This window comes from Ceratosolen solmsi, unplaced genomic scaffold (assembly GCF_000503995.2).
Source record: "Ceratosolen solmsi marchali unplaced genomic scaffold, CerSol_1.0 scaffold6, whole genome shotgun sequence".
Lineage (NCBI taxonomy): Eukaryota > Metazoa > Arthropoda > Insecta > Hymenoptera > Agaonidae > Ceratosolen > Ceratosolen solmsi.
Genome location: NW_011948414.1, coordinates 16,725,487 through 16,743,414, shown reverse-complemented (window position 1 = coordinate 16,743,414; position 17,928 = coordinate 16,725,487). Strand labels below are relative to the sequence as shown.

The window sequence follows — 17,928 nt, the reverse complement described above, 5'->3', positions numbered from 1 at the left end:
CTATTTAATCGATTCCTGTATGTAATGTAATGTCTTATATAAAATAAATGGTAATTTATTATTTATATAATTGATCATACCGATTAATATTGGTTTTGTACAATCATTTTTAGTTAATACTAGATGAACATAAATTGAATTCGTTTTTTTCTTTATAACATGGCATTCGAAATTAATGTCTACTCTAGGTGGTGAGTCTTTGGAATATAAATTTTCAAATATATTATTCGTAATTATAATCTCCTTTTCAAGTAAAGTCATACTTGGATAAAAAATATTGTTTTTGCGATTTCTCCATAAAGCATATTTTCCTGTACAGTGCATTGTAATTTTACTTTTCGAATGATCATCTGATTGTTTGTTAGTTTCTTGTTGATTTATTTCGTCATTTTCGCTTGTAATTTGAACTTCAAGCTTAAGAACATTTTCAAAATATATTCGTATTAAATTGAATATTATACTCAGACAGTTTTCTTTTTTGAACGCTTGTTCCACCATATTAAAATGGAATTTAATGTCTCTGTGATTCTTCACATCTAATAAATCAAAGGAAATACAAACATAAAAACCTATGTTTTTCTTCATCACATTGAGAATTAATGAAAACATTGATGGAAGTAATTTTGAATAATTATTGTTTGCATTTTCACAAATTTCACTTGCTGTCAAACAATATTTTTGAAAAATATGAATATATTGTACAGTCATATTCCCAGTAATATTGTGGTTCAATTCATTTGGATCCTGTACGCACATTGGCTTTGTTACTGCTAATTTTATTGAATTTTTTGTCTTTAAATATATTTTGTATCTATCCATACATTCTGGCAAATTTTCTGGTTCGCTTAATAATAATTTCTCGTGCGATAAGCCATCGATGCAACAAACGACATTTTTTTCAAAATTAAAATGTGCATAGAATTTGAAAAATCCATTCAACAATTCTGGTATACTTATGTGCTTCGTATTATTATTTTGTTTATTTGTATATGTTTCATCAAAATTGACTTGCCAGCCTTCAACAACTATAGGAACACATTTTTTTTTTAATTCTATTACAGGAGGTATAAGGTTTGCAGATGATTGTTGAAGATAAAAAATGAATAATAGAGTTAGTGCGTAATTTGAAAATGTGTTATATTTTTTCAGTTCGCAGTAACGAACCCAGTATTTTAAAATCATCATCGTAGGTCTCAAATATGGATTCATACTGAAATAAAACTTTATTAATCGGCTATTATAAATAGCTAAACTATTTTTAAAAGAGATATCACATGATATATTTTTTGGTATGTATATAAACTTAATTATTGGAATTCTTGCTTTAGGAATTGGCGACACTTTATGAAATATAGTTGGATTTGTAAAAAGAATTTTTTTGACTTTTGAAAATATTTTTGTTGCCGATACGTTAGATCCTACATTTTCACCAATCTCTTCGTTCACTGGAAAGCAAATCAAGAAGAAAAAAAAAAGAAAAAAAAATGGAAAATTAAACAAAATAATAGTATTAAAACGTTCATATTTTTGTAAGATAAGTAATATATATATATATTACCAATTTCCAAGAACAGATCCAAATCACAATTTTTAAATCCTAAATTAGACACAGTAGATCCAAATCTGTGCGTCTTACAATTTGGAAAAACAGTGTGAAAAATTTTGTCTAATGCTTCACATATAGGCTCGTAGCGTGTTTTGATTTCAGAAATAGGTAATGAAATTTTATCTAGAAAAGCTGAAAGTTGTTCGTCGAATGTTGATTGTACATTAAAAAGTGATTTTATATTTTTATAATTTAAATATTCTGTATCATTGACAGCCTCTTTCGTAGCATTAATTTTATCATTTAATGTTAAAACTACAATAATATGTTAAATAAATTATTTTCACTAAGTGATAATAAATTTAGGGGAATAATTAATTTACAAACCTTCGATATTATTAATTTTAGGAATAATATTTAATTTGATACCATTAAAGTATATTGATTCCGTCAATAGATAGTTTACAGTTTGTCTATAAAAAGAATAAGATTATTAAATATAAAAGAAAAATTTTTTTTTTTCATCATAAATTCAACGAAGCTCGAATGAATCTTACATTCTTCTAAATTCAATAATCAAGTAATTATGACCCCTTCGATAGCTTACAATTTGATCAAACTGTGAAAAAAAATCTAGAAGCTTTTCTGGAAACATATAACGTGGATAATTTGAAACAAAAATTGATCTCTGATTACGAAAACCAGGGAACTCCAGTCGTTCAGCATTTTTCAAATGTGTTTTGTCTCGTAGATGATTTTGATATGCATATTTATCTTGGAGAATATATTTGCAAATCTCACATTTTAGTGACATTGTAATTTAATGTGTCAATCTGTAGAAATACAATTATTTTATCACACGATTATAAGTAAATACAATTAAATTTTTATTTATCTATATCTGAAGATATTTTGTTTTAATATCTCCAAAAGTTTTATTTTCATTTGACATGTTTCATTTTAAAGATTGAAAACAAAATTCAATTTAATACATAAACTGTTAACAAAAATATAATAAGAAATATATAATAATGTTTGGAGATATTAGAATTGTAGATGATGAAAAAATTAAAAATATATGCATACCTTAGGAATTATTTTTATTAAATTTGCCGCTCTTACTTCTTATTTTGATTTTTATATTTTGGTCCAATAAAACACTGTAAATTTTTATAAGATAAAATGTTATCTGAGTGTTAAAACTGTCGGCCAATGTTTCTTTTAATGAAAATATCAATTTTGATATGTCGGTATTTTCTTTTAATTCAAAACAAAGATAAAACTTTCTCCAACTAAGATTATATTTACATCCTAGATAATTCTTGAAATTTGATTCTTATCAATTGTAAAAATTAAGTCTCGTATATTATATCTAATATTCTATAAAATAACGATATAATTTTTAAACCAACGATGATTAGGTAGTATAATTAAAAATATTAATTAATTAGTAAGTAATAAGAATCAAAATGATATTTATGATTTCTTATAATAAGTGTAATTTCTGTTATTCATAAGAAAATTTCTTCTAAAATCATAATTTAATCTAATCTTTGCACTCGTTGAATCATTTGTGCTGATATCAATTGATAATGATTGATATACTTATTCAAATCATAAAACTGTAAATGAATAACTGACTATTTATTGATTCATTATACTAATCAAAAGTGGAAACTATAATCTCACAATAGTAAACACAGATAAAACGAAAGTTCATCGGTCAAGATTAAAAAAACGAATGAACTACGACCATTATGAAATAGTGGCTTATGTACGAAACTGTTTCGCATGTGTATGGATGACGCATACTAAAATTAACTATAAACAAAATTCAATGATCAAGTGTTGATACGGTAAAGTGGCTTCATTGTTATATAATTCGACTGTTATTAAATAGTGAAGGAAATCGAGAAGACATTAATATCAATTTGACCGTATGTCGTACATAATTTATTAATGGTTGAATAAGGAAAAAAATTTTTTGTACATAAAACTTTTGCAGAGCTTAGTATTTTATATATACTTTTTAAGGATCTTGATCGAAGAATTTCATATTTTAAAATAAATTAAATGTATTGCTTTACATATATTTGCATCTAATATGTTTAATAAAACTTTCTCAATTCGATTAAAAATCAATTTCCTATATAAATTGAATTCTTAAATACATTAAATATATTGATGATAATGGCAATTGAATATTTGAGATTTTCGCGATTGCTATTCCTTAGTTTACTTAGATTAGACTAGGTTTTTTCTTTTTTTTTTTTCTTTTTTTTTTGTTTTTTTTTTGTTTTTTTTTTGTTTTTTTTTTTGTTTTTTTTTTGTTTTTGTTTTTGCCCATAGAAATAAGATTGTTTTCGTTATAGTGTAAAGTAGTTTAAATTGGTCCATATCTTTGAATCAATTTTATTTTTCAATTTCTTCATAATGATATATTTAACAAATATTTTTACTTGCTTAAGCAAGTAAATTTACATTACCTTAAAAGATATTTAAAATAATCACCAAAAATTGTCCGAATAACAAAAAACACTATGATAATATTGTACCTCAATACTATACATATGCACATGCATATATAAACATTGCATATACATATGCATGTATAAATATATATGTATAAATAAAATGTTAACGACGTCTTTGATGAATGCTTGATTAAAGTTCACAGTGGATTAAGAAATGACTTTCACCAAACAATTGAAGAGAGCCAGAAATACATGGCTCGATTGTTGTACCAATGTAACTATAAACTTTTCTTTATTTTTCTCCGATCTTTTAACATTATCCGTAATTTTTATTTATTATATTAATTTAATTATTAGAGAATGAAGGAATTTAGAGAAAAATAATAACAATGTACTTAATTAATAGAATAACGAAGGTTTTTACAATAGGCGCGGGTCTTGGTTAATTTGCCAATGAAAGTGCCAAATAAAAATAAATGTGATTGTCGCATGCGCAATGAATTTAATATTGTCGTGCCGTTAAATTATTGAAATATAACATTGAATGAATTAACGAAGGGAGTATATGTGCCGAGCCTCTCTCCTACTTATCTCACGTACATAGTTTAGAGGACAATTTAAAAACAAAAATTAGAAAGTGAATTAAGAAAAAGAGGATTTTGCCGAACATTTTCAGGAAGCTTGAAATGCAGTTAGAACCAGAGCTATGTGTCAAATTCTTTAAATACAGAGGTAAAAATTACCACGAATATAACTATTATCATAAGAAGACGACTAGATACGAAACAAATGATGTCTCGAATAATTAATCCGGCTTGCTTTATTACATTAGCTATTATTATTTTGAAAATTTATTATAACTGTCTAAGCTAATTAATTCTATTGATAAACCAGGAACAATGCTCAAACATTTTTATATTATAAAGAAAAATAGAAGTTAAAAATTACGAGGATAATGATATATACGGAATCCTAATACAATGTTTATTAAATTAAGCAGAGCCATTGATGCACATCTTTCGAGCATTATAACCTTTATGAACATACGGCATAAAATCATGGTTAAAGTAGTTTTTTCATTATCTTTTTCATTTTTTTTTTAATGTCTAATACTCTTGGCAATGTGAGCGGGAGTGCCGATCGGTTAAAATATATTTTTACGACCAAACACGCACTATTAATATTAATTATTAATTATTCATTTGTTCATTTTCGTTAACACGAATTCATAGCATTTTTTTTTTTTTTTTTTTTTTTTATAAATAGAAATATAAATTTTCATATTGCGAGTATGCATCTTAAATTTGCTTTGCGTGCGCAAAAGAAAAAAAGGGGGCGGAAGGGGTGGGTAAGCATCATATACCTTTCTGGTAGTGGCAACGGCACCCTACGAAAACTAGAGATTGATAAAATAGAAATTCGTATGTCACATGTGCAATGGCTGACATATGTATTGGTTGGCGATATAAAATGTTAGCTGCTTTTTACATGCATTTATATGAATAAATAATTAAAGAAAAAAAAATTGAAAAAAAAAACAACTACATATGCACACACACGTATATATAACTACCCCTATATATACCCAAACCTGCATTATTAATGCGGGCGAGGGTTTGGGTGGAAGCGCGCGCAAGCGCGTTTGCAACGATACAACAATTTTAATTGATACTGATTAAATAAAGCAATTAACAAAATTAGATCACAGAAGATCAACAGAATCACATTTATTTAATAAAAGAAAAATTCGTTTTCACACTTGCCAAACTTCTAGTAACATAAATACTCTCGATATATTAAGAAATTTATAATATAATTTATTTAAATATTTAATAGGTTATTTTTAATAACAATTAAAAATATTGGCTAATATTCTCTGAAGATATGCGTTTGAAAAAACTACTTGACTCAAATTGTATAACTCGATGAGGGAATAGATAATTTTTTAAGTTTGTTCTTCCCTACGGACAAAACGAAATCCATCGATAGGTGTGCATATTTAAGCGCACAGAAATTCAATTATATTCTGTTTAGCCAGCCATTCTCACAAATAAATGTCTTTCTTTCATTTTACATAACATAATAATTAGCTCGGAGTCCTAAACTTCTCACATGCTCTACCTACAATAATTCATAATTTTATACACGCATTCGGAATCATGAACGAGCATAATTGGTCGATAAATTAAATGACAAAGATAATAAATATTTATGGAAGATGCGAAATATATCGCTATTATTGGCATTTGTTCTATCACCTCGGAGACTTGGCAATGCAATTGCCCACATTTGTAAGAGCCAATAAGCTTGGACCATCGTTGCGCATACGACCAATGGCTTCACTACGTAATTTCGCTGATCGAAACACTGAAGCCGAACGAAGCGTCAGCCCAACGCCCCAAACCTGCCGCTCAACGTAATACTTAGTACGTAGTAAATGTAATACAAGTGCGAATGAGAAATAAAGCGTGGCTCTTAAAAGATATACATTGCTCGAGGTTCGTTCGTCATCTTGACTCCATTATCATTATGAGTTAATTATTATTGTTAACGGTCCTTGTTTCATTCATTCTACAGATAATAGTCTGAAGTAAAGCCGGAAAGTTGTAGGTTTGCATTAGCGAAAATGGCCTACAATTTTCCGGGAATGCCAGCAGCCGCGATGCCTGCCATGGGTAAGACTTATTAATGAAAAGCTCTTTTTATGAATATTTGAGACTGTTAGTTATGCGCGAGGGTGCACACACCTTTTTCAACTATTCTCAATAATATTATTATTGAGCCACTTGGCTCGAGCTTATCACTTTAAAGTTCTGAGTCTTGTTTTTAAAATGACGAATAGGTATGGGGCCAATAGGACCTCTCACTCCAATTCCGGGAGCACAGAGCTTTATGGATTTAGCGAGCCAAGGATTTCCTCCTCTACCGCCGCCTATACCTATGCCTGGAATGAACGACACTCCGCTCGAATTCAGTACTCATAAGAATCAGTCATCCGCTATTCGAGACACCTCGGAGGACAACGATAGGAGAAACGAGAAAAATGACTGTAGACGAGATCGCGAAAGCAGGGATTCTAGAGATGCTGGAAGGAGGTAGACGTAACGAAATTTTCTATCATGTATTTATATTATTTTACAGCGCTTAAATTAAACGAAAATATTAATTGTAGTTTTATTTACAAATCAAGAGGAGATCGGGATAGAAGAGAGCGGGAAAGAGATCGAAGAGACGAAAGGAACGATCGGGATCGTAGAGACGATAGAAGATCTAACGATCGTGAGAATGTAATTTCTACGTCAAATAATAGTCATAACAGTAATAATAATCAAGTCGCTTCGACATCCAATTCATCAACAAATAATAATCCAGGGCTTGGCCCGCCGATAGATCCATCGTCGGGAGTTTGGAGCGTGGGCATTGGTTAGGAAAAAATAGTGCTTTCTCGTTATGAAAAGTTGAGATGTGCCGATGACATAATTAATCAATTTTTAAAGGTTATCCGGTAATGGGGATGGGACCAATGGGTACTGTAGGACCTCTAATGAGCGAAATGCCCCTCGGTCCTCACATAGGTCACGCTCATGGTTACGGACCCATGGGAATGGGTATGATCTCGCATGAAAGCGCTATGATGGGTGCACCGATGTTGGGTCCAGAACAAATTATGAGTGAAGCTGCTAGTCAAATAATTGGTGGAACGTTACCTCCCTCGGCAACGCAGAGCGCTAAAGAAATTATTCATTGTAAAAGTTGCACCTTATTTCCACCAAATCCTAATGCTCCACCTCCGACAACGAGAGAAAGGCCTCCAGGATGCAGAACTATATTCGTTGGGGGTAAAATTTACTTATTACATCTAAATTGCAATAAAATTCTCCGATACAGGGGGCATTTTCATTAAAAATTTTGTTACTCGTACGTCAAGTATTATGTAACCGTGCTAATATATTTTATAGGATTGCCAGAAAATATTACAGAAGCGATTATTCAAGAGATATTTGAGGGCTGTGGTGAAATAACAACATTAAGACTTTCAAAAAAGAATTTCTGTCACATTCGTTTTGTTCTGGAAGGTAGCGTCGACGCGGCTATTTATCTATCTGGTTACAGAGTACGCATTGGCTCGAACGGCGATTCATCCAACACTGGCAGATTGCATGTGGATTTTGCTCAGGTAGACAGAACTTTTTAATAAATTTCATTGCATTGGTAATTAAATATCTTTCTACATAAAATAATGGCTGTGTTTGGAAGGCAAGAGACGATCAGTATGAGTGGGAATGCAGACAGCGACAGCTTCAAAGGGAGCAGAGACATAGGGAACGAGTTGAAAAAGAGAGACAAAGGCCACCATCTAGTCCACCACCGGTGGTACATTATACCGATCACGAAGCATCAAATATATGCGAAAAGATAAAACAAGATGACACATTCATGAAAGCTGTACAAGTGAGTAAAGATAACATCGATATTTTAATTATTTTGCCATTAATTTGAAAGTAAATAAAGTCACTTCAATTGCAAATAAAAATTGTAATGTGACGATATTAAAAAGGAATAATTTTGTAAAATGGATGTAGATCGTCGTGACGTGGTTAGAACGCGGGGATTGTACAAAGCGAAATGCCAATACGTTTTATTCGATGATACAGTCGACAAATTCCCACGTGCGCCGATTATTGACCGAGAAAGCAGCGTACGAAGATGAGCTTCAAAAAGCTAAAGAACTACTGAAAGGCAGAATGCAGGGATTGCTCATTCAGTGTGAGTTAAGAAAAATTGTCTTTAAGAATATTGGTATAGCCATACTCTTGAATTCATTATGGTGTTAATAAGCATACTGTTCTATTGCTTGTTTTGGTAAGTGAAACCTTTCGCAGGTTTCAATCAAATTCTTTGTCAAATCAAAAAACATTCAATACTATTTATTGCATATTGCGTTAGGAATTATTACGTAATGCTGCATCAATATTTGAACAAGCGTATCGAGGCAGCATTTTTCTTATAGGTTTCCACTTTTGCAATATTAATAATACGAATTTTAATTATAAGATAAATTTATAGATAAGTACGTTACGACATCTTTTGCGAAAGTATACCGGCAATAGTGTATTATAAATTTTACAAAGCTTGCTTACAAAAAAAAAAAAAAAACATTCAATTTCTTAATACTAAATATCCTTTAATAACTTGTATTTTTCTACGATGTATACTTTATCAAAAAAAGATTTCCGTAATACAAAGTAATTCGTTTTGCTGCCTCCTATTTTAAAGCTTTAAAAAGCTCTGTTGAAATTGACGACTGTGAGGATTTGGAGAAAAAAGGTGGGTGAAGAATGCTGACTTTAATTTTATGACACTAGTACTCGAGGCCCATTGGAAATTATTTATAAAAATGTACTACTATACTTATAATTAAGAGGAAAGAGTTTATTCAAAAAGTACAGTCAATTGCATGTTTCTAATGATAAGATTAACATAAATGGTGTTTGGATAATATTGTCAAAGTCAAGAATGAGAGGTTTCTGCTAACAAATTTTTCTGAAACTATAATATAAATTTTAATAATTGAACATGTAGAGTTCCGCTTATTCAATGGTGAAATTTATTGTTTATTCACACGTATATTCAGTTAAAATTTGTTTGTAGGATGCGCAATTAGAGGATTAACTGTCACATAAAGTATTTATTTACATTAAAAAAGGGAAGGTTTTTTAATTTTTGTCTGGAAGTAATTTTTTTGTCAAAATTTTGTTTTATTAGATGCTAAAATATCTCTTGAATGCGGCTGTTGATGTCAAAGTATTCTAATTTAATGGATAATTGAAAAAATAATAAATTCAAAAAGTTAAAAATGATAGAAAAATAGATATTTAGATGGACATTTTTAATAATGTAATGACGGCGGGAGAGAGAAAGAACGATAGAGCAGAATGTAACAAAAAAATTATTTTTATGAGATCATAAAATCATAAGAGAAGCAATGAAATCAGGGTATACAACAGGGATTTGTTGTGTTTTTGTATGCAACATGCGACACCTGTGTCCATCAACAGTCAGTCAGATCGAACGGGTATTTACTGCTGCCAGCCACAAGAAGGTTTGGGATCACTTCACCAAGGCTCAGCGAAAGAATATTGAAATGTGGAAGAAACAGTCTTCGGTATGTATGTGCTATTTCAATGATGTCAATAGCGACTCTTAGGTGATGTTGATTTCCTTTTTTTAACTTTTGCTAAGTTATATTAAAATTGAATTCTAGGCATTCCATACATTTTGTATAATAATTACATAACAAATCGTCAATTTATAAGTTATAAATGGTTTAACAAAATGTTTTTCAACGTCATGTCATTTTCAGTTTTGTGGTAAATTTTTTTTTCATCTGTAAATAATTACATAAATTCTCGATGCATAAAAAATTTTATTTTTCATTAAAAAGTCACTCTTACGTGTTAAATAAGTTATCACGCATTTGCTGTTCATAAAATTGGATATTTGGAAATTTTTTAAATCTGCTCTTATCAATAATAATCGGGTATTTTGGAAAATTACATTGCGTTCTAAGCAGATTTTGAGGTAAGTATAGTGTAAACCTGCAGTTAAAAGGAAAGACGTAATCGTTAAAAAGAGTAATAATGGTCAGACACGTGCTCACTTTCGCGAAAGTTGTCTTTCATTGGCAATAAAATAGACAAATGACGGATAAAGGTAATGATGAATAAATAAAAAAAAAAAATAACAAAAAAAAAATAAAAAAATAAGAAAAATAAAAAGAAGGAAAAAAAAAAGAGAGAAAAAAAATGTTTTCAGCCAAATTGTGATGTTTTTGGGTTACACAGGTAGTAAAATAAAATCATAGGTGCAAATAACAAGCAAACACACTTTGCAATTTTCTGCATGAATTTTATCCTTATTTTTCATAAAACTTTTCTTTTAAGTTTTAAATAGACTTTTTATACTTTTATATCTGGATATTCTGTGGACGGTGAGGTAAGATTTAATTAGTATAAAATCAAAAAAACTCGAAAATTCATTTGCTAATATTCTTTTGCTTATTTCATTTTAACATATTTATAAATTGGTATTAATTTTATTTTGGAAGTTATGCGAGTGAAAAGTATGATAATTATTTATATGCTCTTATAGAGTGATTAACAGAAATAAGCAAACATTAAAAACATCATTTTTACAAGATAAGAAGCATGTTGCAATAATAAGTTTTACTATGATTTATAAAAGTAAATCTTAACAATTTCCTCTACATTGAAACAGGAGATTAAGGCTGTGCAATTAGAGGAGACTCTTATGGAAGGAGAAGGAGAGATGGAGGTATCCGATTCAGAAGACGAGCCTCAACGCAAAAAAACTCGAAACCAATCAGCGGGCAATGAAGATACCGAAAGATTGCAAAGTCTCAAGGAAGAGAACGATAGTCTACGTTGCCAATTAGAAGCTTATAAAAATGAGGTGAATTTATTTTTTTGATAATTTATATTGACTTATCTATTTGAAGACGTGAAAATCGTACAGACTCGCTAATACTTCAAAAACATTTGACAAAATTATTTACTACGTTAATTAACATTAAAATAATTATTAACTATACATATACGATGTATTTGAAATTTTAGGTGGATTTATTAAAATCTGAGACAAAAGTAGAGGCTGAAGCTAAAGAAAAGCAAATGAAAATGTTACAACAAACGCTTAAAGGAATGCAGGAGCAATTGATGCAATCTAAGAAACAGCAAGCTCAGGATGATCAAAAAATTAAAGATTTAATAGTCAAATTAAATACTAATAGAAAAGAAGAATTTCAAGAGAGCGAAGTTATTATGTTAGATAAAGATGATGACATTAACGATGAACAGCGCACTCCCAAATGTATCGTCACATCGTCCGGCACTATACAAATTACGCAAAAGGATGCCAAACTTATAGGTATTAAACAATATACCATAAAAGTGTCAATTAATAAAAATATAAATATTATATGGTGATTGTTTTTCTTGAATTTTTGTGCAGGTTTAATAGCAACATTTTTACATATACATCCATTTGGTGCAAGTCTTGATTATGTTTACTACTATCTTCAAAAAATCGAGCCAAATCTTAGAATCAATGAAGTTGAAATTTTAATGCAACGATTTCCACAAGTATTTAAACAGGAATTATCAGGCATCGGTGCTAATATGGAAAGGCGTTGGCAATTTTCTGGTTTCAATCTATATCGAAGTCATTAAAGAAATTTTAAATTACCTGTTATTTGATATACAAAGCTATGTGATCAAATTAGCTTTGTAATTATTAAAATTAATTATCTTAAAACTGTGTCTTACATGTTGTTATCAATCTATTGTTTTTTTGTTGTGAATTTATTTTTTACATGCTTTATACCTGTTATTTTTATTGTTACAATTACAATTGCGACGTTCTTATTTTAATATTATTATTTATACTTCGTAAATACAATTTTATGACTGATTATTTTCATAATTCTCATCCGTAGTAGCTTCTATTGTTTGAGATCTAATCCAGTCAAGCCATTCGTTATTAATTTCTTTCTCCAGTGTAATTTCTTTAAACACTTCACTTCTAGAGATCTAAAAATTATAATTTTATTAGTAAATATGGTTTGTATTAAAAAGTAAAAATAAAAAAAAATTAATACCTCTTTAAATCCTAACTTGGTAAATATGTTTATACTTTTTTCATTATACATAGAAATTTTAACAAAAAAAATCTTTACATTTAGTTTTTCGATTCCTAGATGAAATGCATGAAAAATTTATTTTAATTTCTTATTTAACTAAGTAACGATTTTTACCGTATCGCAGCATAAGCATAATTGCCTCCCAGCCGTATCCTTTGTTCCGATCTTTTGTTTCGGCTATCATAACTTCCATTTCAGCGTGATTTTTATTCTCCGAATTATTAAAAAATAAATTTGTATCACCAATCATAGAATCTTCAATCCAATATGCATAATAAATAAATTTTTTCAAACTTTTGTTAACGAAGAAAAAAATAATTACCTATTTCGTTAGAATTCTCTTCAAATAGTGATTTATTTAGAATTATAAAAGTGCATTCTGAAATAAAAAAAAAAAACATTTAATCACGTAAATTAGTAGATATTTTATTTAAGGTATTTTTAGACTTAACTATCTTCATCTTTACACCAGCTTTCTTGCATTTTGTATTCCTCGGCTAATGTTAATGGTTCCGAAGCTGTAAGAAATTGTAATTCTTCCGATTTCATCCATTCGTGATATCTATGATTAAATATTGTAAACATTATTTGAATTTTTATCAATTCAACTCGTCAAAACTAACCTTAAAACATGATGCGCTTTATAAGGAATTAAAATAATATTTTTTCCAGTTATTTTTGTTGATTTATTTATTTTCATTTTCAATTAGCTTTAATTATAAAGATTAATCAATAATTTAATTTAAAATTTAAGAATCGTAATCAATTTTACACATGTCAGATATTAAAAGATGTTACAATAATTTTTAACACGGTTGACAACTGTTGACTACCAATATATCTTCTTGTTATATTGAGCTTAAATTCAGTTCATTCTCATCATAAAGTAAAATTCATTCTATTATTAATACAAGCAATATTTTACTATTAACGTAAAAAATGTTATAAGGTATCTCTATATACATGATTTGTAAATATAAAGTTAATAAGATACAAACTATTAACTTAGTTCATTTTTTCAAAAGTTTATAATAATAAGGAGAATATACTGGTTTAACGGGCTGCTCCTTCAATAATGACTTTTGCAAACTACCGACGGAAACATTATTTGTTATCGAAGTGTCATTATCAACAGAGTCATTCGTTCCAGAATCGTATAATAAAGCGTTTTCATAAGTGGAAGTTTCTGTAATATTATCAGAATTTTTTACAAACGAATCATTATTACGAATGGATAATGATTCGAGTTGATTATTAAAAATGACGAGGTTCTCATCAGTGGGCTCCTCTTCGTATCCATTTTCAGCAAATAAAATTTTAGTATCTTCTACTTCTTCCTTTAAGATTCTTATAGCTTCTACTGTTTCGTCAAGAAATTGTGTTTGTATTTTTTGTAATCTAGTGATTTCTAATTGGCTCTCCCTTAATGTTTTCTGAAGAAATTATTACAAAAATAATAACTGTATGTAAAGAGGATTGACAGAAAAGTATAAAAATACATATGAAAAATATGATGTACATCTATCTAACATTACCTTTAATATATTCAATTCACTTCTTAAATTTTCAACAAGATTCCTAGCCGCTATTTGATCTTCTTCATTACTTTTACAAAGAAGAAGATGCGGCATTTTCCATGCCTCTTGCAATTTCAAAACTCCTTCGTCTATGTTGGCACCAATTGTCCGTATATCCTTAAAATAGTGTTCAGACATTTTATTGAAAAAAAAAAAAAAAAAAAAAAAAAAAAATATTGTCTTTATTAATAATGAATGATTAAGTCTTCAAAACCTGTTTTATTTCAACTGTCAGGTTTAAATCAGCGTACTAGTAACTAAGTAATCAACAACACCACATTGTGAAATACCAAAGGAAACGAAATTTCTAGAAATTCCCTAGGCCACACAAAATCATATGATTTCAATACGCGACGCACTCATTTGCGCATATAAATGTGCATATATTTTGTAAACTTATGTTACAAGTGTTTTACTCTAGTAAACTGTCATTGTTTTCAATAAATTGACATTCAACTTGAATTTATTCGTGCAATGTACGTCTGTCTAATAAAGTAATTTAATGCTCATTCGCAAAATCGTAATTTAGACTTTTTGTTAAAGTTTTCGTTAAAAATTGAAAGCCAAATGGATATTCTTCACATTTCTTTTCTCAAACAATTTTTTATGGGGTTTCAGGGATCTGTAAGTATAAATACTGATTCACTAGGTTTTGTAAAGGAGTTGATTTTATAAAAAAAAATGTAATGATACAACGTTTTTCAGACGGCTAAATGTAACGGTGTGAAAAGAATTTTTAGTGAAATTGAGAAATCCAGTCATAATTTTGCAGGTAGTGAAATCTTATTGAAATAATTTCAATAGGGATAGTTCTTCCATTTTAAAGTCGCAGATTATTCAAAATCATGCAGGAAAGAATGAAATCTGGACAAATAAGTCAAATAGGAAATGTTCTTCGTAATAATTCATGGAGCGAAGCTCCAGAAAGTGACGAAGATGTTGAAAATAGTCAATTAAATACTAATCCCTGTATAAATAAAAGGTAAGCGCAAATAAGAGGCATATATAAATTTATTAAATTTGTATTGCTAAGTATGAAAAAACTTTTTAATTTAATTATAGAGATATTCAGGGAAGGTGTCTGGGGCAAAATATATGTTGCGGCACCAGTAATATAGAGGACAAGATGCGAAGAAAGTTAAGATTCTTTTTTATGAACCCTATTGAAAAATGGCAAGCAAAGAGAAGATTTCCGTATAAATTTGTTGTGCAAGTGATAAAAATAATTTTGGTAACAATCCAACTCTGCGTATTTGCACATAATAATTATATGCACGTTAATTATACGTGGGACAATAGAATTGCCTTTTCCCATTTATTTCTTCGAGGCTGGGATATAAGCCAAGAAGTGCGTATAATTCTTACCTAAATCTTAATATTTTCAATATCTTAATATTTTCATTAATTGAATCGTATTAAAATCTATATTAAAATTTAAATATTAATAATGAGCAATAAACAAAACACATTTATGACATTAATATTCAATTTGTCCAAAATTTGTTTTCGGTTATTATTTCATTTGTCAAATGCAGCCAATGTTAATGATAATAATAAAAATATCGTTCGTTTCAGGTACAGGCTTATCCACCTGCTACAGGACCTCTCGCCCTTTACAGACAAGATGAATTTTATAAAACTGTCGATTATGCTTTAACAGGATACTATAATCTCAGTAATGCGATTGGATCGTACTCTTACACGGCTGAAGATAATTCAGTTGGCTTGGTTGTTTTGTGCCTATATAATTATGAAGAAGGAATTATATTTGGTTTTAATGAAAGCTACATTTTCAATAATAAAATAGATGAAACTTGTATTAATATAACGAGACAGGAGGAACAAAATTTTACATCAAAAACTCTTCTGCAACAAAGCAACATTCACGTTAATTTCTCTGCCCTAGTTAAAGCGGAGTTGAAATTTGCTCTCAAAACTGTTAACTTAAAGGCTGCTGGACCAATAACACCTCCCGACTGTTACAAATTTAACATAAAAATTCTCTTTGATAATAAAGATTTTGACGGGCAGATGCTGCTATCACTGGACGCAGAGCCTATGAGACTAGTTTGCAAGGGTGATACGCAGTACATAACCGATAATCAAATAGAGTCAGCATTGCGAACAATGCTGAACCTACTCGTGATAATTATTTGTAGTATTTCATTAGGATTATGCTCAAGAGCGATTTATCGAGCGCAGATACTAAAATTTGAAACTATGAATTTTTTTGACAAAATGTACGGGAAGCCATTGGGCATTGACGAACGTTTAGAATTTTTGAACCTCTGGTATGTTATGATAATTGCAAATGATATTCTCTTAATAATGGGCTCAGCCATAAAGCAGCAGATCGAGAAGAAACAGTATGGTAACGACCATTGGAATATCTGCAGCATCTTCTTGGGCACTGGAAATTTGCTGGTATGGTTTGGTGTACTTCGCTACCTTGGCTTCTTTAAGACATACAATGTCGTGATATTAACATTAAAGAAGGCGGCACCAAAAGTTGCTCGATTTTTAATCTGTGCCATACTTATATATGCAGGATTTACATTTTGTGGTTGGCTTGTTCTGGGACCTTATCACATGAAGTTTCGCTCCCTTGCTACAACGTCAGAGTGTTTATTTGCCCTTATTAATGGTGACGATATGTTTGCTACGTTCTCCATAACATCGTATAAATCGTCGATGCTTTGGTGGTATTCGCGCATCTACTTGTACTCTTTCATTTCGCTTTACATTTACGTGGTCCTGAGCCTTTTCATATCGGTCATAATGGACGCATACGACACGATAAAGCTTTACTACAGGGACGGTTTTCCAAAGAATGATTTGCAGTCCTTCATATCGGTATGCACGGAGGACGCATCGAGTGGTGCTTATAGGGATGGCCTGGACGACGATACGATATTTGGTGATTATCTTACAAGGCTCTGCTGTTGTCGAACAAAGAAGCAGATTATCAAGTCCCTCATACATTCAAGCGAGAGTAGCAGCTCAAGCTCTGACCATCCTCAAGCTTATCAGAGTGCTATACGCATTTGATGTAATATCAAAATTTTTAATCACGATTCTGCTTATTTATTACGATCTAAGCTTATTGTCTGGATCTATGAATTTTACAAATACGACCATCAGCCCTTCAACTTTAAATATGCATTCCGTATATTATTGAAGGCGTTGTTTTTCTTTTCGGTTTTTTTTTTTTTTTTTTCGTTTTGTTTTATATTTTAATAAATAATTTTATTTTTTAGATATTTAACTAATGTATCTGAAATAGGCATTAATCGTTGAACGATTGATCTGTTATCTGGATTCGTAATTAAGCAAATCGTATTTGTTTTTTGTTTTTAATTATAAATTTGTATCTATAGTGAGTGTTTGTATTAATCGAATTATATTAATTGAATTATTGAATCAACTGTAAGTAAAAAGTATAATGTTAAAAAAAGAAAAAAGATATTTTTATAGAAAAATTTTTGGTTAAAGTTTTTATAATTTTTATTCATTAATTTTTCATCATTAATTAATCAATATATATATATATATATATATATATATATATATATATATATATATATATATATATATATATATATGTATCTTTTA

General features: G+C 29.5%; 5 protein-coding genes across 5 annotated transcripts; 2 read left to right on the top strand and 3 right to left on the bottom strand.

The window, feature by feature from the left end:
- On the bottom strand, positions 1-2,361 carry LOC105368512 (speckle targeted PIP5K1A-regulated poly(A) polymerase). Its single transcript, XM_011507525.1, has 4 exons — positions 2,104-2,361; positions 1,934-2,019; positions 1,559-1,861; positions 1-1,445 (listed from the first exon to the last, which is right to left on the bottom strand). The coding sequence occupies exons 1-4, from the start codon at positions 2,358-2,360 to the stop codon at positions 1-3; spliced, it is 2,091 nt and encodes a 696-aa protein (XP_011505827.1). The 5' UTR covers position 2,361.
- Positions 2,362-5,949: 3,588 nt separating this feature from the next.
- Positions 5,950-12,374, top strand: LOC105368302 (ecto-NOX disulfide-thiol exchanger 2). The gene is made up of 12 exons (XM_011507287.1): positions 5,950-6,518; positions 6,598-6,695; positions 6,863-7,115; positions 7,193-7,443; positions 7,518-7,859; positions 7,980-8,197; positions 8,278-8,472; positions 8,604-8,787; positions 10,080-10,186; positions 11,299-11,493; positions 11,658-11,967; positions 12,052-12,374. The coding sequence occupies exons 2-12, from the start codon at positions 6,647-6,649 to the stop codon at positions 12,267-12,269; spliced, it is 2,322 nt and encodes a 773-aa protein (XP_011505589.1). The 5' UTR covers positions 5,950-6,518; positions 6,598-6,646; the 3' UTR covers positions 12,270-12,374.
- An 85-nt stretch (positions 12,375-12,459) lies between these two features.
- Positions 12,460-13,445, bottom strand: LOC105368510 (N-acetyltransferase 9-like protein). The gene is made up of 6 exons (XM_011507524.1): positions 13,363-13,445; positions 13,192-13,301; positions 13,062-13,118; positions 12,854-12,994; positions 12,698-12,792; positions 12,460-12,629 (listed from the first exon to the last, which is right to left on the bottom strand). The coding sequence occupies exons 1-6, from the start codon at positions 13,437-13,439 to the stop codon at positions 12,501-12,503; spliced, it is 609 nt and encodes a 202-aa protein (XP_011505826.1). The 5' UTR covers positions 13,440-13,445; the 3' UTR covers positions 12,460-12,500.
- Positions 13,446-13,476: 31 nt separating this feature from the next.
- On the bottom strand, positions 13,477-14,479 carry LOC105368300 (uncharacterized). The gene is made up of 2 exons (XM_011507286.1): positions 14,275-14,479; positions 13,477-14,172 (listed from the first exon to the last, which is right to left on the bottom strand). Exons 1-2 carry the CDS (start codon positions 14,452-14,454, stop codon positions 13,750-13,752), a joined length of 603 nt encoding a protein of 200 aa, XP_011505588.1. The 5' UTR covers positions 14,455-14,479; the 3' UTR covers positions 13,477-13,749.
- Positions 14,480-15,128: 649 nt separating this feature from the next.
- LOC105368509 (mucolipin-3) lies at positions 15,129-17,505 on the top strand. The gene is made up of 3 exons (XM_011507523.1): positions 15,129-15,298; positions 15,379-15,664; positions 15,892-17,505. Exons 1-3 carry the CDS (start codon positions 15,162-15,164, stop codon positions 17,362-17,364), a joined length of 1,896 nt encoding a protein of 631 aa, XP_011505825.1. The 5' UTR covers positions 15,129-15,161; the 3' UTR covers positions 17,365-17,505.
- Positions 17,506-17,928: the final 423 nt, after the last annotated feature.

What these genes read in the sequence shown, in the direction of transcription:
- LOC105368302 (XM_011507287.1), top strand. Translation starts at nt 6,647, where the DNA reads ATGGCCTACAATTTTCCGGGAATGCCAGCAGCCGCGATGCCTGCCATG. An exon ending in TGCATGTGGATTTTGCTCAG is followed by an intron (nt 8,198 to 8,277) that starts GTAGACAGAACT and finishes TGTGTTTGGAAG; the next exon opens with GCAAGAGACGATCAGTATGA. An exon ending in TGTGGAAGAAACAGTCTTCG is followed by an intron (nt 10,187 to 11,298) that starts GTATGTATGTGC and finishes ACATTGAAACAG; the next exon opens with GAGATTAAGGCTGTGCAATT.
- LOC105368512 (XM_011507525.1), bottom strand. Translation starts at nt 2,360, where the DNA reads ATGTCACTAAAATGTGAGATTTGCAAATATATTCTCCAAGATAAATAT. An exon ending in ATTATTGAATTTAGAAGAAT is followed by an intron (nt 2,020 to 2,103) that starts GTAAGATTCATT and finishes TTCTTTTTATAG; the next exon opens with ACAAACTGTAAACTATCTAT. An exon ending in GGATCTGTTCTTGGAAATTG is followed by an intron (nt 1,446 to 1,558) that starts GTAATATATATA and finishes TTTGCTTTCCAG; the next exon opens with TGAACGAAGAGATTGGTGAA.
- LOC105368509 (XM_011507523.1), top strand. Translation starts at nt 15,162, where the DNA reads ATGCAGGAAAGAATGAAATCTGGACAAATAAGTCAAATAGGAAATGTT. An exon ending in AATCCCTGTATAAATAAAAG is followed by an intron (nt 15,299 to 15,378) that starts GTAAGCGCAAAT and finishes ATTTAATTATAG; the next exon opens with AGATATTCAGGGAAGGTGTC. An exon ending in GCTGGGATATAAGCCAAGAA is followed by an intron (nt 15,665 to 15,891) that starts GTGCGTATAATT and finishes CGTTCGTTTCAG; the next exon opens with GTACAGGCTTATCCACCTGC.
- LOC105368510 (XM_011507524.1), bottom strand. Translation starts at nt 13,439, where the DNA reads ATGAAAATAAATAAATCAACAAAAATAACTGGAAAAAATATTATTTTA. An exon ending in CTGGTGTAAAGATGAAGATA is followed by an intron (nt 13,119 to 13,191) that starts GTTAAGTCTAAA and finishes TTTTTATTTCAG; the next exon opens with AATGCACTTTTATAATTCTA. An exon ending in CCAAGTTAGGATTTAAAGAG is followed by an intron (nt 12,630 to 12,697) that starts GTATTAATTTTT and finishes TATAATTTTTAG; the next exon opens with ATCTCTAGAAGTGAAGTGTT.
- LOC105368300 (XM_011507286.1), bottom strand. Translation starts at nt 14,454, where the DNA reads ATGTCTGAACACTATTTTAAGGATATACGGACAATTGGTGCCAACATA. An exon ending in GTGAATTGAATATATTAAAG is followed by an intron (nt 14,173 to 14,274) that starts GTAATGTTAGAT and finishes TAATTTCTTCAG; the next exon opens with AAAACATTAAGGGAGAGCCA.